The sequence below is a fragment of the Oncorhynchus gorbuscha genome, linkage group LG13, assembly GCF_021184085.1.
Source record: "Oncorhynchus gorbuscha isolate QuinsamMale2020 ecotype Even-year linkage group LG13, OgorEven_v1.0, whole genome shotgun sequence".
NCBI lineage: Eukaryota > Metazoa > Chordata > Actinopteri > Salmoniformes > Salmonidae > Oncorhynchus > Oncorhynchus gorbuscha.
The window spans coordinates 62,754,634-62,769,952 of NC_060185.1; the positions used below are offsets into that span (position 1 = coordinate 62,754,634).

Here is a 15,319-nt window from a genome sequence, read left to right on the forward strand (position 1 = left end):
GTGGCTAGATGTTCTTTAGCATTCGGCCATCAGATTTGCCACCAATGCTCCTTATAGGACACATCACTGCACTCTATACTCCTCTGTAAACTGGTCATCTCTGTATACCCGTCGCAAGACCCACTGGTTGATGCTTATTTATAAAACCCTCTTCGGCCTCACTCACCCCTATCTGAGATATCTACTGCAGCGCTCATCCTCCACAAAAACACCCGTTCTGCCAGTCACATTCTGTTAAAGGTCCCCAAAGCACACACATCCCTTGGTCGCCCATATTTTCAGTTTGCTGCAGCTAGCAACTGGAACGAGCTGCAACAAACACTCAAACTGGACAGTTTTATCTCCATCTCTTCATTCAAAGACTCAATCATGGACACTCTTATTGACAGTTGAGACTGCTTTGCGTGATGTATTGTTGTCTCTACCTTCTTGCCCTTGGTGCTGTTGTCTGTGTCCAATAATGTTTGTACTATGTTTTGTGCGGCTACCATGTTGTTGTCATGTTGTATTGCTACCATGCTGTGTTGTCATGTGTTGCTGCCTTGCTATGTTGTTGTCTTATGTCTCACATTATGTAATGTTGTGTTGTCTCTCTTGCGTGTGTTTTGTCCTATATTTAAATATTTTTATTTTTATTTTAAATCCGAGCCCCGTCCCCGCAGAAGGCCTTTTGACCTTCATTGTAAATAAGAATTTGTTCTTAGCTGACTTGCCTATTTAAATAAAGGTTCAATCAAATCAAATAAATACATGTGTAGTACATTTCTAAATAATTGTGTGTTTTGTTTCACATTCGACATCCACTGACAGACAAACTGTGCTTTTGTGTGTGTTACAGGAGATGACAGACATCGTCAGAGCGATATATGACATGATGGGGAAGTACACCTACCCTGCCCTGAAGACAGAGACTCCCAAACAACATGTGGATGCTTTCTTCCAGAAGATGGACAAGAACAGAGATGGAGTAGTCACTCTGGATGAGTTCATTCTGTCCTGCCAGGAGGTAAATTGGAGTTCTCTGGACTTCTATGATTATCACTGGCTCTATACACACACTGCCATGGACACACACACACACACACGCACACGCACACGCACACGCACACGCACACGCACACGCACACGCACACGCACACACACTGCATATGCTCACAGACAAAATACACACACACATGCATATTGACACACACACACACACACACACACACACACACACACACACACACACACACACACACACACACACACACACACACACACACACACACACACACACACACACACACACACACACACACACACACACACACACACACACACACACACATACTGCTGCTGCTACTCTGTTTATTATCTATCCTGATTGCCTAGTCACTTTTACCAAATAAAATTGGATTTGATCATTAAACATCCCTCCCACTTAATCCTGTATAATACTATTGTAGTTTGAGGGTTTTAGATGGTGGGTTGATCACTCTCTATGTAAACGAACCCTGGATGGAGACTGTCTACTCTTATTCAAATGTGATGATCAACTGACCTTTTTCGCAGCCATTAGGCCAGCACTCTTCAACTCAAATATTTCCTGTACCCTTCTAACCATCAACAAACATCTGACCAATCAGAATAGAGTAAGGTAGTCAATAATCAATTATCATTACAATTCCAAACACTTTTGTGAAGTTAGTCATTTTAGAACTACACAACAGTGACTTAGAAAATAATATAACTTCTATAATAATCCTACACTATCATTTCTCCCTGCTGTTGGTCTTTACTCTTTACCAGAGACCGCAGAGAAAGCGAGACACCCCATTCCCTCATTTGTTCAGCTCGGGTGGGGCGGGTGGAGAGAGCAGGGAGAGGACAGTAAGTAGACCAGAGCCATTGGTCTCACACCACTGCCATAATGCAGTTTTCTCTAGATCCCTGCAAGGTTGGATTCCCCCCCCCCCCACAATTTTTTTTTAACGCATCAGCCGGACAGGAACTCACAAACTATAGACTACCGATCACTGTCCATGGTGCTGAAATAGCTACATGTCTGCGTGGCTGCCTATTGAATCGATGACATGCTTTCTCTGGACCCAGGGCATATGAGCCTATCACTGTGCTTTAGCTAATGGATAAATGTTTATTGGTAGGCCTATTTGGTTGTAATTTTCTCATGTTAAGCCTAACATTTCATTAAAGCTGTACATGGTGTCGAAATGCTGCCGTTTACAGTAGACTGCTGGCTGGTGGAAATAATGTAATTTCTTGTTCAGTAATTAAAGTTGGACATTTTAACAGGGCAGATTGTAAAATAAATGTTTGATGCGACAGCTACCAATTGATAAAAAAGAAATTGTCCTGTATAGCCTGCCGGAACCTGCATGACATGAGCCATCCTCGGGCTCTCTCCCAGCTTGGATAGAAAGTTGTTATGCTTGAAGCCAGTCTATTCATTCCAAATAATACAGTCAGTCCACCTTCAAAACACTAGCTTACTAGGGACGCTTTCATTATGCAGTGTACTGTCTATAGCTAGATACCGCATTTAGTTGCTATTTATATACATGTTTTAAAATCAAAATTACACATCAAACAGCCTTACAATTAAGAAAAAAGTACTTGGCTTGAGGATATATTCAGCCATTGTTTGTTGTTGAGCTTAGTGAGTTCTGTCTGGCTAATAGCCTACACAAATGGGCTGCGGTATTCAAGGTAAATTAAATTGAATCAAATTCAATGAAATTAAAGCCAATTTGAGAGACACCCCTGGTCCGCTGAAGTCGTCCTTGCTTTCTCTCTCTCTGTGTCTTTCTTTTTCTCTTTGTTTCTCTTAGAAGAAAGTATATTTGTGTCTGTGCTTGTCTCTCTTTTTCACGTACAGGCCTATCGTAGCTACAGCATGTGACTGCGTTGCCTTGCATTTTTGTGAGCAAATGTATTCACCACGGCCTGTAGGTCCAGGTTGCAGGGCCGGACATTGAGACATTGTGCATTGTATGTTCATGGCGCTGCACACAATGTAAACGTATTCTTGAATAATGCACGCCAAGATATACCAGTGATAAGGGACGGTTGCGAAACTGCTGTATTTGCAGCACCACTCCCTTCAACCCAGTTTTCCTGATGTTGTTATGATTTTCAAGTGTTTTTTTTTACCATCCCTGTAACTGTTGCCTCTGCGGAGAGATTATTTTGTAAACTAAAACTCATAAAGAACTACCCAAGAAGCATTAGGCTCTCGGTCTGAAATGGTCTTTTGAAGACCTGAGTAAGCGCCACTCATTGCACTATTTTTCAAGACCTAGGGCACTTTTTCAGTCACATACCCGAAGCCCAAGAAACAAACATTCTGCTTCCGAGTACATATGTCAGTTAAAACAAGGTTTATGAATGAATTTTTGGAAGGTTACTGTCAAAATGATTTATTCAATGAAAATGTGGACATTGATGTCAGGCGCATGGGCCTCCACAGCTCATCATTTGTAGTTTTTTATGATTGTCACATTAACAGCTAATTAGTGTTTGATTTTTGGGGGGTAAATACAGGCAAATGTGTTGATAGAAGTTACCTTGTCCTAGAGAAATGTACACGTAATGTACACGAAATGTAAACGTCACACCCGGGTAAGCCTACATGAAACACAGCCCTTATTTTAAGTGTTTCTAAAATTGCGTATGGGAAAAATGAATGGTGGAAATATTATTGGAACCATTTCCTTGTTTGACCGCTAGGCTTTTGGGTATTATGACTCATAATGTGGTACTCTATTTTAAACTGCCTGAGTAAGACATTTTCATTTATAACCTCTTCTCAGTCTTCGTTGCCACCTAGTGGTACTTATGTGATACAGTCAGAGTACTACACTGAGCACTGTACAGTATGTGCAGTAGTGTAAAGATATTTTAAAGTACTAGTTAAGTTGTTTTTTTGTGCTATCTGTACTTTACTGAACTATTTATATTTTTGAATACTTTTACTTCACTACATACCTTAAGAAAATATTGTACTTTTTACTCGATACATTTTCCTTGACACACGGAAGTACTCGTTACATTTTGAATGCTTAGCAGGACAGAAAAATAGTCAAATTCAAGCACTTATCAACTGAACATCCCTGGTCATCCCTACTAACTCTGATCTGGTGGACTCACTAAACACATATGCTTCGTTTGTAAATTATGTCTGAATGTTGAAGTGTGCCCGTGGCTTTCCATAAATTAAAAAACAAGAAAATGGTGCCATCAGGTTTGTTTAATATAAGGAATTTGAATTATACTTTCACTTTTGATACTTAAGTATATTTTAAAACAAATATTTTTAGACTTTTACTCATGTAGAATTTTACTGGGTGACTTTTACTTTTACTTGAGTCATTTTCTATGAAGATATTTTTTTAATTTTACTCAAGTAGAAGAGTTGGGTACTTGTTCCACCACTGTGTATGTGCAAGTTCAGAGGTGTTACTGTTTTTTTCCTCATGATCAGCTTTCTCCTTTTTTTTCATACTTTCTTCCCCAGGATGAAAACATCATGAGGTCCCTGCAGCTTTTCGAAAACGTCATATAAATAAAACAGACAAAAGAGACACAGTGGGAAAAAGAAAGAGAGATCGGAAAGACCTTTGACCTGTGAGAAGAAAGAGCAGCCCACCATTTAATGGCAAAAAGGGACACACATAAACTTTGCCGTCAGCATGGTTATGAGAGGTACTCAACACTGGCCGCCCAGCAACAGCTATATGCATCTGCCGTGTGGCACAGTGTCTCACCATCACGTTACAATGGCAGTGACCAATCAACGGGCTGGGTTATGACCCCTCCCACTGACCTCTGACCCCTTGTACCTGTTTTTGATCTTCCTGTGACCCTGTAACCTTTCACCCTTGGTCCGAACTCTCTGTCTTGTTCTGTTGATGTTGTCGTCGTTGTTATGGTTACTGTTCTCCCAGAGAGTGTATATAACACCTGTTAATTGACATACTGACATTATAGAGACATACACACATACCTACACTGTGTCAGGCCGGGATTCAATCCGAGGTGCACTATAGAGCGAGCTCTTTGAACGTCAGGGAAGTTGCCCTAAAAAGTTGCACTGTCGACAGTCAGTGCGCTGCTCTATAACACTCCTTGGATTGAATCCTGGCCTCAATTTCACCACAAATACAGTTTACAGATACAAATTGAGGACATTTCCTGTACATTTTCATTTGTAGAATTCATGTGATCTGTATTTGACCGCAACATATTAAGAAATATACATTTAAAACAAGTCAGTCCTAACCCCGCTAAATACAGCACTCATGTATGTGTGTTAGGGTTAGTCAATGTTTTTTGTGTTGTGGTGCCTTGTGTCATTGTGTTTTTGGCTTCTATCTTTCTGTCTGCACTGAGCTCCGTTCATCTGCCTCTTTGTCTGTCAATCTGGCCAGATGATATTCCCACCCACAGAGCCTGGATTGAATGTTCTGTGGCCTATGGCAATTTTGAAGTAGTGCTGAGCGAATAACTGAAATGTTGGTTTATTTTCAGTTTGTAAATAACTAATTGACGGACATTGGTTCCATTATTTGAATTCCATTTAGTTGTGCACCATTTGTGCCATTTCTCTAGAGAGATTTCTCTCTGGGACATGTTGTCCAGCTCATCAGAGTTAAGCGCCGAAAACGTGGTAATGAACTACATTGACCAGAATCCATTGCCTACAGCTAGTTGCCTCCTGTTCTCATTGGTTCTTTGCCGGGCAAGCCTGTGTGGCCCGACAGACAGACACAGAGAGATAGGAGAGGGCTAGAATCCGGTTGCTTATGTATCTCTACCCGACAATGCATCTAATTGATTGATAGTTGTTATTTAGCAGTGTTAAAAGTATGCCTTATCTACTTTATAGAACTACTTCAAATGTGATTTCATCAGACAGCTGGCAGCTAACCAGCTATGTAAGCCTCCTATCTGGAAGGATGACTCTGGGAGAACAGAGATGGATGGCTGGCTGGCAGCTACAGCCTAAGCAGAGATGAATAAATATTCTATAAAATATTAAGTCAACAAATGAAATTTAAGAAAATATACACAACAACTGAAATATTTTATTAAAGTAATGTGAACAAGGGATGGTTTGTTAATAAGTGGTATGCAGTAATTGCATATCTTAGTGTCATCATACTAAAAACAAATATGTAATATACATAACCAAAATATTTAATTCACTGTAAGTAAAGTTATGTGAATAAATTATGGTTTAGAGCCTAATAACTGATAGTAATAGGCTGCCACTCACTACCATCAATTATTTTATTCATTGTTGTTACAGCATTGAACATTGAACATTGAACAATGCATTTATTGTAAAAAATAAGAAAACCGCGATTATTTTTCAAAAACCAAAACTGAACCGACCTCAAAAAGCGCTATTCGCTCAGCACTATTTTGAAGTGTATTCTTATGCTTGTTTTGTGCCAATATAGGTGTGTGCATGGTATCCTGTGCAGTAACAACTCTGAGAGAGAGAGAGAGAGAGAGAGAGAGAGAGAGAGAGAGAGAGAGAGAGAGAGAGAGAGAGATTATCCAGAGAGAAAGAGACAGAGGGATGGAGAGAAGAGGCAGAGGAGCTGGGAGGGGAGGAAGGAGGTGAAGATAGAAACAGGAAGGTAATGATATTTTTGGAATATGCAAGAGTCACCCCCCCTGTCGTTCCTTCCCATTCCCTCTGCCCCCTGTCTCTCCCGCTCAGTGAAAGCGGCCATCCCCAAAAGTGAATGATGGCTGAAGAGTCAAAGTAGCCCCCCCCCACACACACACACAACTCCTCTGATAATTCACTGCCTTGTGTGAAGTCTGTGTTCCTGCTTGCATGTGTTTGAGAGAGAGAGAGAGAGAGAGAGAGAGAGAGAGAGAGAGAGAGAGAGAGAGAGAGAGAGAGAGAGAGAGCGAGCTTGTCACTGAGAATACAGGAATGAAAGCCATGACATGGGTGGTGTTGACAATAGCCTAATCAATGTGAACACTTACTGACAACAAAACACAGAATCCCTTATTTCACAGTTCCCCTATTACCTTACCTTCACCTATACTTTTATACAATATCAAGATTAATTTCATGATCAGCAAAGCACAGAGAGGTGAGACTAACAGACCGAGAATGACAGACAGAAAGGGGAAGAAAAAAATCACATCAGTGTATATTGAAATGTTGTACAAAATGATATTTAACAATAAACTTTTCAAAGAAAGTAGTGACCTTTTTGAAGTGTCTTCTTTAGCAAGGCGGAGAGGCTGTGAGCAATTAAAGCTTTCCATTCATGTCTCTATGTCACAAAAAACATAAACAAAATGATCTCAAGTGAAGAGTTTATATCGTTATTTACATATGTATACATCCTAAGTACAAATTATGAAACATTTACATCCTATTAGGAAATGTGTCACAAATGAAACATTAGAGGATGTTTTAGTTTCATTACCAACATGACATGCATCCTTCTGCCCCCCTGTCCAATTCCTCCCTCTATATATCCCTCTACCTTACACACACTCCTCCTCCTATCCTTCCCTGTCAATTTTAGTCTACAACCTCAGTCTTTAGCCATAGAGACACAGTGTGGAATGTGACATAAGGCCAGATAGGCGTAAAAACACTTGCGGAAACTGGTAACGGTGCTTGTGTGATGTCGACAGTGCAGTCATTCATTCAGGTTGAGGGTGTGGTCCTATCAGACGCCTAGTCTCTCCACAATCTCAAAGGGGCATCACACTGTCCATACCCTCCATTTTGGCACCAACAAATCATCTAGGATCAGATCAGATCACCCCAATTGGACAGATGAACAAATGTGTGACCCTGGAACAGCGGTTGGGGGAAGACTTCCTCCTACTCCCTCTCCTCGGCCCAGGGCTGCATGTTCTGCAGGGCGTACAGGGAGGAGTTATGTGAGCACAGTGGGTCGGAGCCTGCTGATTCGCCGAGGGACTTGTGGAGGGCGTCGGCCTGCAGTTGCAGGATCAGCCGATTGGCCTGTTGACGCTCAGCCTCCCTTTCCTCCGCTGTCTGTCTCCTGAGAGAGCAAAAAGAGAGAGAGAGATTAATTGCATAAAATTGAATTATGAACAAAGAATATATGTTGACATTCAGTAATGGTCAAACTTAGGTAGCCTATAGTGGACATTTATAAACCCCCACAACTTTCCATATGCATCTACAGCTTATTTTGTCTTATAACACAAGTGTAAAAAATTGGCTTCACAGTACATAGATCATAGCGACTCTCCTGAACAAGCCCACAATAAGCACACTAGGCAACTGGAACCAGCTGGTAGATCCCAAATGTTTCTTCCCAAAAAACGATGGGAATATCCTGTAGGCCTACCAACAGCAGAACCAGGAATAGAAATCAGTGCCAGGAAAAAACATGATGGTAAGAACATCCTGCGTCTGTTTGCCTTTAGTTTTAAAATCCTCTGCAATTACACATTCACACAACCCAAAAATGATTAGTCCCCCATTAAGGCCTAGCTAAAACTAACCTCCTCCCCAGACTAATTGCACATGAGCGGAAGTGACTGGTGAATGAGATTTGAAAACATGTCAAACGAAGAGGTAACCCATAGATTTAGATATACATCACATCGTATTTATGGTGTCTGTGAGAGCATGGGCAGCGCAAATTGAGGCCATGTCTATTTTGAAGTAGACACTTTTCATCTTCTACTACTTCTATGACTTGGCAAAGAAACTGAAAAGGTGCATACTGTCAGCTGTAGTGTGCTGTTTGAAAAGGTGTAAAGTCAAGTTTGACGATTTAGTGCCACCTGCAGTTGTGGAATGTTTGCTCACTAGTGTAATTCATTGGCTGATCCCTCCTGATGACCCGGATGGAATCAATCATGTGATCATTCCTGAACCCATAGGAAGCCAGTTGACTACTTCAAAACGGGGAAAGTCATCAATGGCCTGCCCATGCTAAAACAGGCTTTTGGGCACTAGAGCCCTGTATCCATCTCCATGGGCGCAACTTCACTGGTGACGGGGGACATTGCATTTTTGGTCCCCCCAATTTTATGTGTGAAACAAAACGAGGCAACGGTGTGTTTTAGGACCATGCGGATGCCTCCGAGTGGTCGGGTAGGCTGTTTGGAGTGTTTATCCAACTGAATTTAAAAAATATATTATAATTATAATTACCCCCCCCCCCACTTCTGAAACCAAAGTTGCGCCTCTGTCCCTCTATATGAGGTCAACACAAGGTTTGAGTAAACAGTTAAGCTCATGGATCAACTGACCTCCATTTTGTCCGTCGGTTCTGGAACCAGGTCTTGACTTGCGCATCCGTCATCTTCAGGCTCTTGGCAAGGGTGGCCCGCTCGGCGCTCGCGAGGTACTTCTGCCGGTGGAAGCGCTTCTCCAACTCACAAATCTGCACACGGGAGAACGATGTCCGAGGCTTTTTCCGTTTGGGCGGCGTGCGGTTCTGGTATGGATGACCTATTCGCCTGGTCACCGTAAATGGCACGAGAGCTGATGGAGAGATCAGAAAGACAGACAGACTGGAGGTTGAGTTTACGCAGTGGAAAAGTGAGGTGAGCCTCCCAACTTTGTTGTACAGTTGATAAGGTTTGGTAGTAGGCCTACATAATCGTCACCCGAAAACAAAGGTTCGGCTATAAATGTCTTGAATATATATTATATAGGTTAATTTGGCGTCTGAATAAAACCGAGCAGTTCTGTTTTATCCGGTTATTTTCTTTGGATAAAGATATTATTGCTGTCTGGCTATTGAAGTTAGGCTTTGCCTCCTCTAGCGTGAACAAACAATCACATGACATAGCCTAGTAAATACAGGGAGTTAATAATTTTGGCTTCAGTTCTGGGTGCCGAATTGGAACATAACAAATGTAAATAAATCAATAGTATTATGGCCTAGAATTCAAACTATGTGAGACCACTCTTGGCGAGAATGTTTTCGAGTTTTTCACATATCTTTGTCTAAACTGTTGGGTGAAAAAAAATCGTTGTGGAAAATAATGACTCCCAACATAATTGCTACAATGTTATTGTTTATTATGTTTTCCTATTTCACGTGGTATGTTAATAGCTTTTTAATTTGTAGCATATAATTGATTGAAATTGCATTGTAGGAATCCACCAAAATAGCATGTTTATATTTTATTTTATCTCTCTGTAAATGCCTCCATTTTCATTGACCTCCAGTTAGGGCTTAGGGTCTTCTAGCACCAAATTATTTGTTTGGGATTTTTCTCACTCATTTCGTTTCGTAAGGCCAATTTGATAGACCAATTCAATATTTGTGTGATTTTCGTTGCTATAGTATAGGCTAAGTATTGTAATATTCACATTGGCTAAATGATTAAGAGAAATAATGAAACAGGCTACCATTTCAGTAATATTGCGTGGGCCGAGTCTGCTAAATGACTACATTAATAAAAAATGTAAGTCTACATTATTTTTTTTGTATGCATAAAAGGTTGAAGATTTAATTAATGTGTCTTGTTATTTTATTGATCACATCATCTTTATTATTTAAATGTTTATTGCTGTATTTTTCTCGTTGTTATTAGTCTTTTCACGTTTTCACGCTTATTGTAACAGACAGACAGTGTCTTGAACACATTGAAAGTAAAATTGCCATTACGGGAAACATAGATAACCGAAATCAATGCGCATGAAATTGTGTATTTATTTTTTCAATAACATTATTTGATGCTAAGGGTTCTATCGGAAAGTTACCTGATAACCTTTCCTTGGCGAACCTATTCCCGACCCACGGGTAACACAGGCCTCCATACCCGGGTACAGCGCTCATCAAGTGCGGCGGCCCGGAGGTAGTCAACGGTCTGTGAGCAGGCACCCGGATCACTCCTCTGCTACCCAGGCTACAGTTCACTCCGTACAAACCAGGGTCCTCTAACTGTGGTACCATGCCGGAGAGGGAGATGGACAGCGCAGTGTAGGAGGCAGCGCTCCCTCCAGTTGGGCTTCCCAAACGGTAACCGTCTCCACTGCTTGTATCCGAACCGTATCTGCTGCTGGTCCGTCCGGTCTCTGAGTCAGCACTGCTACTGAGTATCTGGTCGATACCGAAGCTGATGGGTTCGTGCTGGGCCGCTTTGGGAGGAGGACTTGGGGCGCTGGGTGCGCGCTCCATCCTCACCTTTCAATAGACTGTGGGATGGCTGGACTGGATGGAAATTAAATTACGAGGTTAAACGGCGGGTTTGTGCCAAAGAGAAGATGCCGTTGGCTCCAATGTCATCTTCCTTTCAAAATCCGACCGTCTGCAACTTCGGAAAGGCCTCCTTCAGATCATCCTCGGGAGCGCCAGTGGAAGTTTGATGTGCGTTTGGAGACGTCTATGACGCTCTACTCCCTGCGTCAAAACATCTTGGTCTTGCTGTTTCCCCCCAAAAGCCCCATTCCCGTGATTCTATTGGTTGATACTGTCAACGCCTTGACTGTTCATTGGTTGTCATTTTAATGACTGATTGAAGCATGGCGGGTATCACTTGGCACCATACTCCTTCCTAGCTCTCAGAGTTGGTCAATTTAGTGCCATATCAGAGCATCGATTTCCAAACCTTTTAATTTGACCTGTTTGGACAATCCTTCACTTGACATTGTGGGTTTACAGGTTTTCAAAGGGTGATCCGAGTCCATGTTTTCTAATCTCTATTTTGTAACCATTGTCCCGGTCTCCATGGAAATGCAGTATGCTGTAATATAATATTTCCATTGAACTGAAATAATAGACAAGTGTTGCAACACTCAGGCCTACCTATATTTATATTTCCTATTGCCTTTCCTATTTGTATAATATTCCGTTTTATCGTTGATTATCTCAATAGCTCTTGTCTCTTTATTGTGTATGCCTTTTTCTCTCTCTCTCTGTGGTATATCTGTGATCGGCAAAACAGTTCATAACGCTTCGTGTGTTGTGGGCTGTGCGTCTCTCTCCGGACCAGTATGGAGTAGTGGAGATTAATGCAGGCAGTTCAGTCGTATTATAGATTTTTTTTCTATGAGAAACACGAGAGGGCCTTTATTAACACAAGAGTTTCTCTCTATTTGTCATGGATTGAAGTGGTCCTTGGTTAGGGCCATTGGTTTAAGGTATAGAATAAGCGAGGCATCACCTCTCAGTTATGATTACGAGCATCTGTTCACAGCTACAGTTTACTCCTCCTCTGTAAGTAAACCAGTGGGTTATGTCATACACACGCCAGGATCAATAATTATAATAGGAATAATGCTTCAAGTCCTGAGAAGGCCTAAACTATACCACCGCTGTGCCACATCAAATGTTAATAAAAGGGAATTGTGTGACGAGGCCACGGGCTAGTACAGATGAAGTGGTGGGTCGGCATGGTCGCTTGAACCTGCTGCCCATCAGACGCAATGAAAAGACGGACACAATGAACTGTTTCTCGAACCCTGGCTAGAGCCTTGCTGAAATGGGTTTCTGTCCCCATTTCTAGTGGTTATATAGGCCTAGTCTTTCACCTATTTAACATTTTCACCTAACTTATTTATAATAGCCAAGGTTTTCAACACAGGTTTCACTTTTATTTATTCATTATTAATGAGCTTATAATTGAACCCTATATTTTGAGTTGCAATACGTTTACATTTTGACACGCATAGATAACTGTAACTATAATGAATAGGACTGTTTTCATGATTAATTTCAACTCGATCAAATTTGTTCCACGAATAAATGGAGGTTATCTTGTTGTTTGTTTCTTGACCAATGCACATTAGACTATTCTGTTCCATCGCAACATTAAACGTGTTTTTTTTCTTATCAAACGTGCGTTAAGGATTTCAGATTCATCCTGTGGAAATCTCTCTATGAATAATAATGATTTCGTCGTCATTCTTTTGAAGTAGTTTACAATACATATGTTATCTGTAAACGAATAAACGAGGTATCAAAAAACTCTAACTTGAGGTGGTTATTTAGCAGTACGGACTGGCAGAATTGGCTAGTTTCCCCCGCCATATGTGACCCCGCTGGTGGCCATATTTCCATGGGGATGAATTGGACTCTGGTAACTCTCATTTGACCGTACACATTTAGGCTTCTGTCTATATAGTTATCAGGCTATGTCATATTAAAATCATAAACACTTTTCCTTGTGCATGTTGTTCATAGGTTCATAAAATTATATGTTTGACATATATTTATTTTTTAGATTGCATACATTCGATTTAGATTTATATGACAATCTGTACGCATATAGCATTGCTTTTTTCTATATGTTTTTCGTATTTTTTGCTACACTGTGGATTCTGGAACGCGGCGGAAACCGTGCCATAGGCTAGGCGCCACTGGAAATGGAATGAGCGGACTGGGACCGGGAAGCGTTGGTCCAGGGGTCGTGGGTGTAAATGAGTTTGTGTAATCCTCAGATTTTCCGAGATTATGTCACATTAGCCCCGATGTACCCCGGAAAACCACCCATGATGTCACTAATTGCGGAGAAAGCTTTTGGTATTTTATTAGGATCCCAATTAGCTGTTGCAAAAGCAGCAGCTTCTCTTCCTGGGGTCATCACAAAACATGAAACATAATACAGAACATCAATAGACAAGAACAGCTCAAGGACAAAACTACATACAAGCAACTACATATAAGCATCATAGGCCCACTGTATGGATTCTATAATCACAATTAGGTTAATAAAATAACAATAGCCGTAGTAAATCATAAAAATACTAGAAATAAATAAATACGCAAATAAATACGCCAATGGATACAACACATATTAACTCTATAAAAAAATAATGTGCTTGATTGACAATGACACCAATGGAGTTGGCAAGACTCCGTGTAGATATATACCTACTTTCGAACAAAAATGTTAAAGCCTTTGACAACAATTATATAATAGTGGTTACAAAAAACAACTCTGCCAATACTATAGTAGGCTAAAATAATTGTAACACTTATAATTATTAGTCGAGTAATTGGCGTAACACTTGACTTTGGCGAGCTCTCTTCATCTAAATGACCCTCTGCTAGAACGTCAATTCTCGTGCAAAATTGCAAAGCCAATTTATTCAGCTGGCATTCTGGTTCTCTGGAGAGATTTGCTCCAGTCCAAAGAAAAGGGAACAAAAGACTGAAAGCGTGCGATTTGTTTGAGAAATTACCACTTGATCTGCATAATCGAGGTTCGGGCTCGTGGCACCCGCGGGCTCCATTTTTATTGCACGAGTCTCCACTGTTATCAATTTCACGAGCGGGCTTCTGTCTCTCTTAGGGACGTGATCGTCTTCTTTTGAATAATGAATGACGCGTTTTTCTGTCGTCACTAAAGTGCCGGGTGATGTTAGAATATGAAAAGGCAGCCGTAAGTAATAGTGCATTTAAAGAGGATCTACAAATGTTTTATTATGATATGTAGAAAGAGAGGGAAAACGGGGAGATGAGTGTGGGATAGGAAGGAGAGAGGGGACTAGAGAGATGTGTTTTATTGCAATAGAAGCGACAGTGGTAGAGGACGAGATTGCCTCGCAGCCAAATGGAGTTGCTAATGAAACTTTACCGCTCCTAACGATTCTTTTCCTGCCGTCCTCATGAAATATTTAAAGTGTTTAATATACATATTAAGCTCCAAGACATTGGCGCTGGCTACTGGGCAACAGGCAGCTATAGCAATCAATGAAGCTTGAGTCATACAACATTTATTGGGGCTATTTCACATTAGCCTACACTGCTTGACAGAATAAATCTCTGTTTACAATGAAAGAGAAAGATAATGTTTGCTCTTTTCCATGCTCAGTGTATTGTGTTCCCAGTGTGGGAATTGTGTTGCACGCTGACATGCTCAGTGGGATGATTCAATAGGTCGGAGATGGTGGAACGGGATCTCCAGTCCCTTTGGGGACGAGGATAACCCTGCCTGTGTTAGAACATGAAACACAGGACTATGGGGTGGTAGGGCTTTGCCCTTGTGGGTACAGGGCATGCACAAAGTCCTTAGTAGACAGGCTACTATTGGCTAAAATAGGTTTGGAAGACAAAGCCAATCACAGAAAATGATTGTTTTATTGTATATATTTTGAGCATTTATTTTGAGATATTTGTTGAGTGTTGTGCTCTTGGTTTGTAAAAACAAAGGGAAGGATGGGGTTTGGCTGAGATCAAGTGTGTGAGTGTGTGTGTTTGTGCGTGGAACATTTGTCTGATGGTTGAATGCACGTCTGCCTCTTCATGCTGGTTAGACAGAGACAGCGAGAAAGAAAGAGAAAGGGGAGGGGGAGAGGAGGAGGGGGGCAGGAAGGTAACCACACGATCTTGAATTA

General features: G+C 41.2%; 2 protein-coding genes across 2 annotated transcripts in view; one reads left to right on the forward strand and one right to left on the reverse strand.

Moving 5' to 3' along the window:
- Positions 1–6,547, forward strand: part of LOC123993284 (Kv channel-interacting protein 1-like) — a 31,817-nt gene extending 25,270 nt beyond the window's left edge. Inside the window, exons 6-7 of the mRNA XM_046295237.1 lie at positions 839–1,006; positions 4,517–6,547. Coding sequence (XP_046151193.1) covers positions 839–1,006; positions 4,517–4,564 — 216 coding nt within the window. The 3' untranslated portion in view covers positions 4,565–6,547. The remainder of the gene's footprint in view (positions 1–838; positions 1,007–4,516) is intronic.
- Positions 6,548–6,878: 331 nt separating this feature from the next.
- Positions 6,879–11,372, reverse strand: LOC123993283 (T-cell leukemia homeobox protein 3-like). The gene is made up of 3 exons (XM_046295236.1): positions 10,742–11,372; positions 9,277–9,511; positions 6,879–8,051 (listed from the first exon to the last, which is right to left on the reverse strand). The coding sequence occupies exons 1-3, from the start codon at positions 11,157–11,159 to the stop codon at positions 7,868–7,870; spliced, it is 837 nt and encodes a 278-aa protein (XP_046151192.1). The 5' UTR covers positions 11,160–11,372; the 3' UTR covers positions 6,879–7,867.
- Between the last annotated feature and the right edge of the window lie 3,947 nt (positions 11,373–15,319).

Excerpts from the sequence above, each read along its gene's own strand:
- LOC123993283 (XM_046295236.1), bottom strand. The coding sequence starts at position 11,159 with ATGGAGCGCGCACCCAGCGCCCCAAGTCCTCCTCCCAAAGCGGCCCAG. Across the intron at positions 9,512-10,741 it reads CGCCAAGGAAAGGTTATCAG|CTCTCGTGCCATTTACGGTG; the intron begins GTAACTTTCCGA and ends TCTCTCCATCAG. Across the intron at positions 8,052-9,276 it reads AACCGACGGACAAAATGGAG|GAGACAGACAGCGGAGGAAA; the intron begins GTCAGTTGATCC and ends TTGCTCTCTCAG.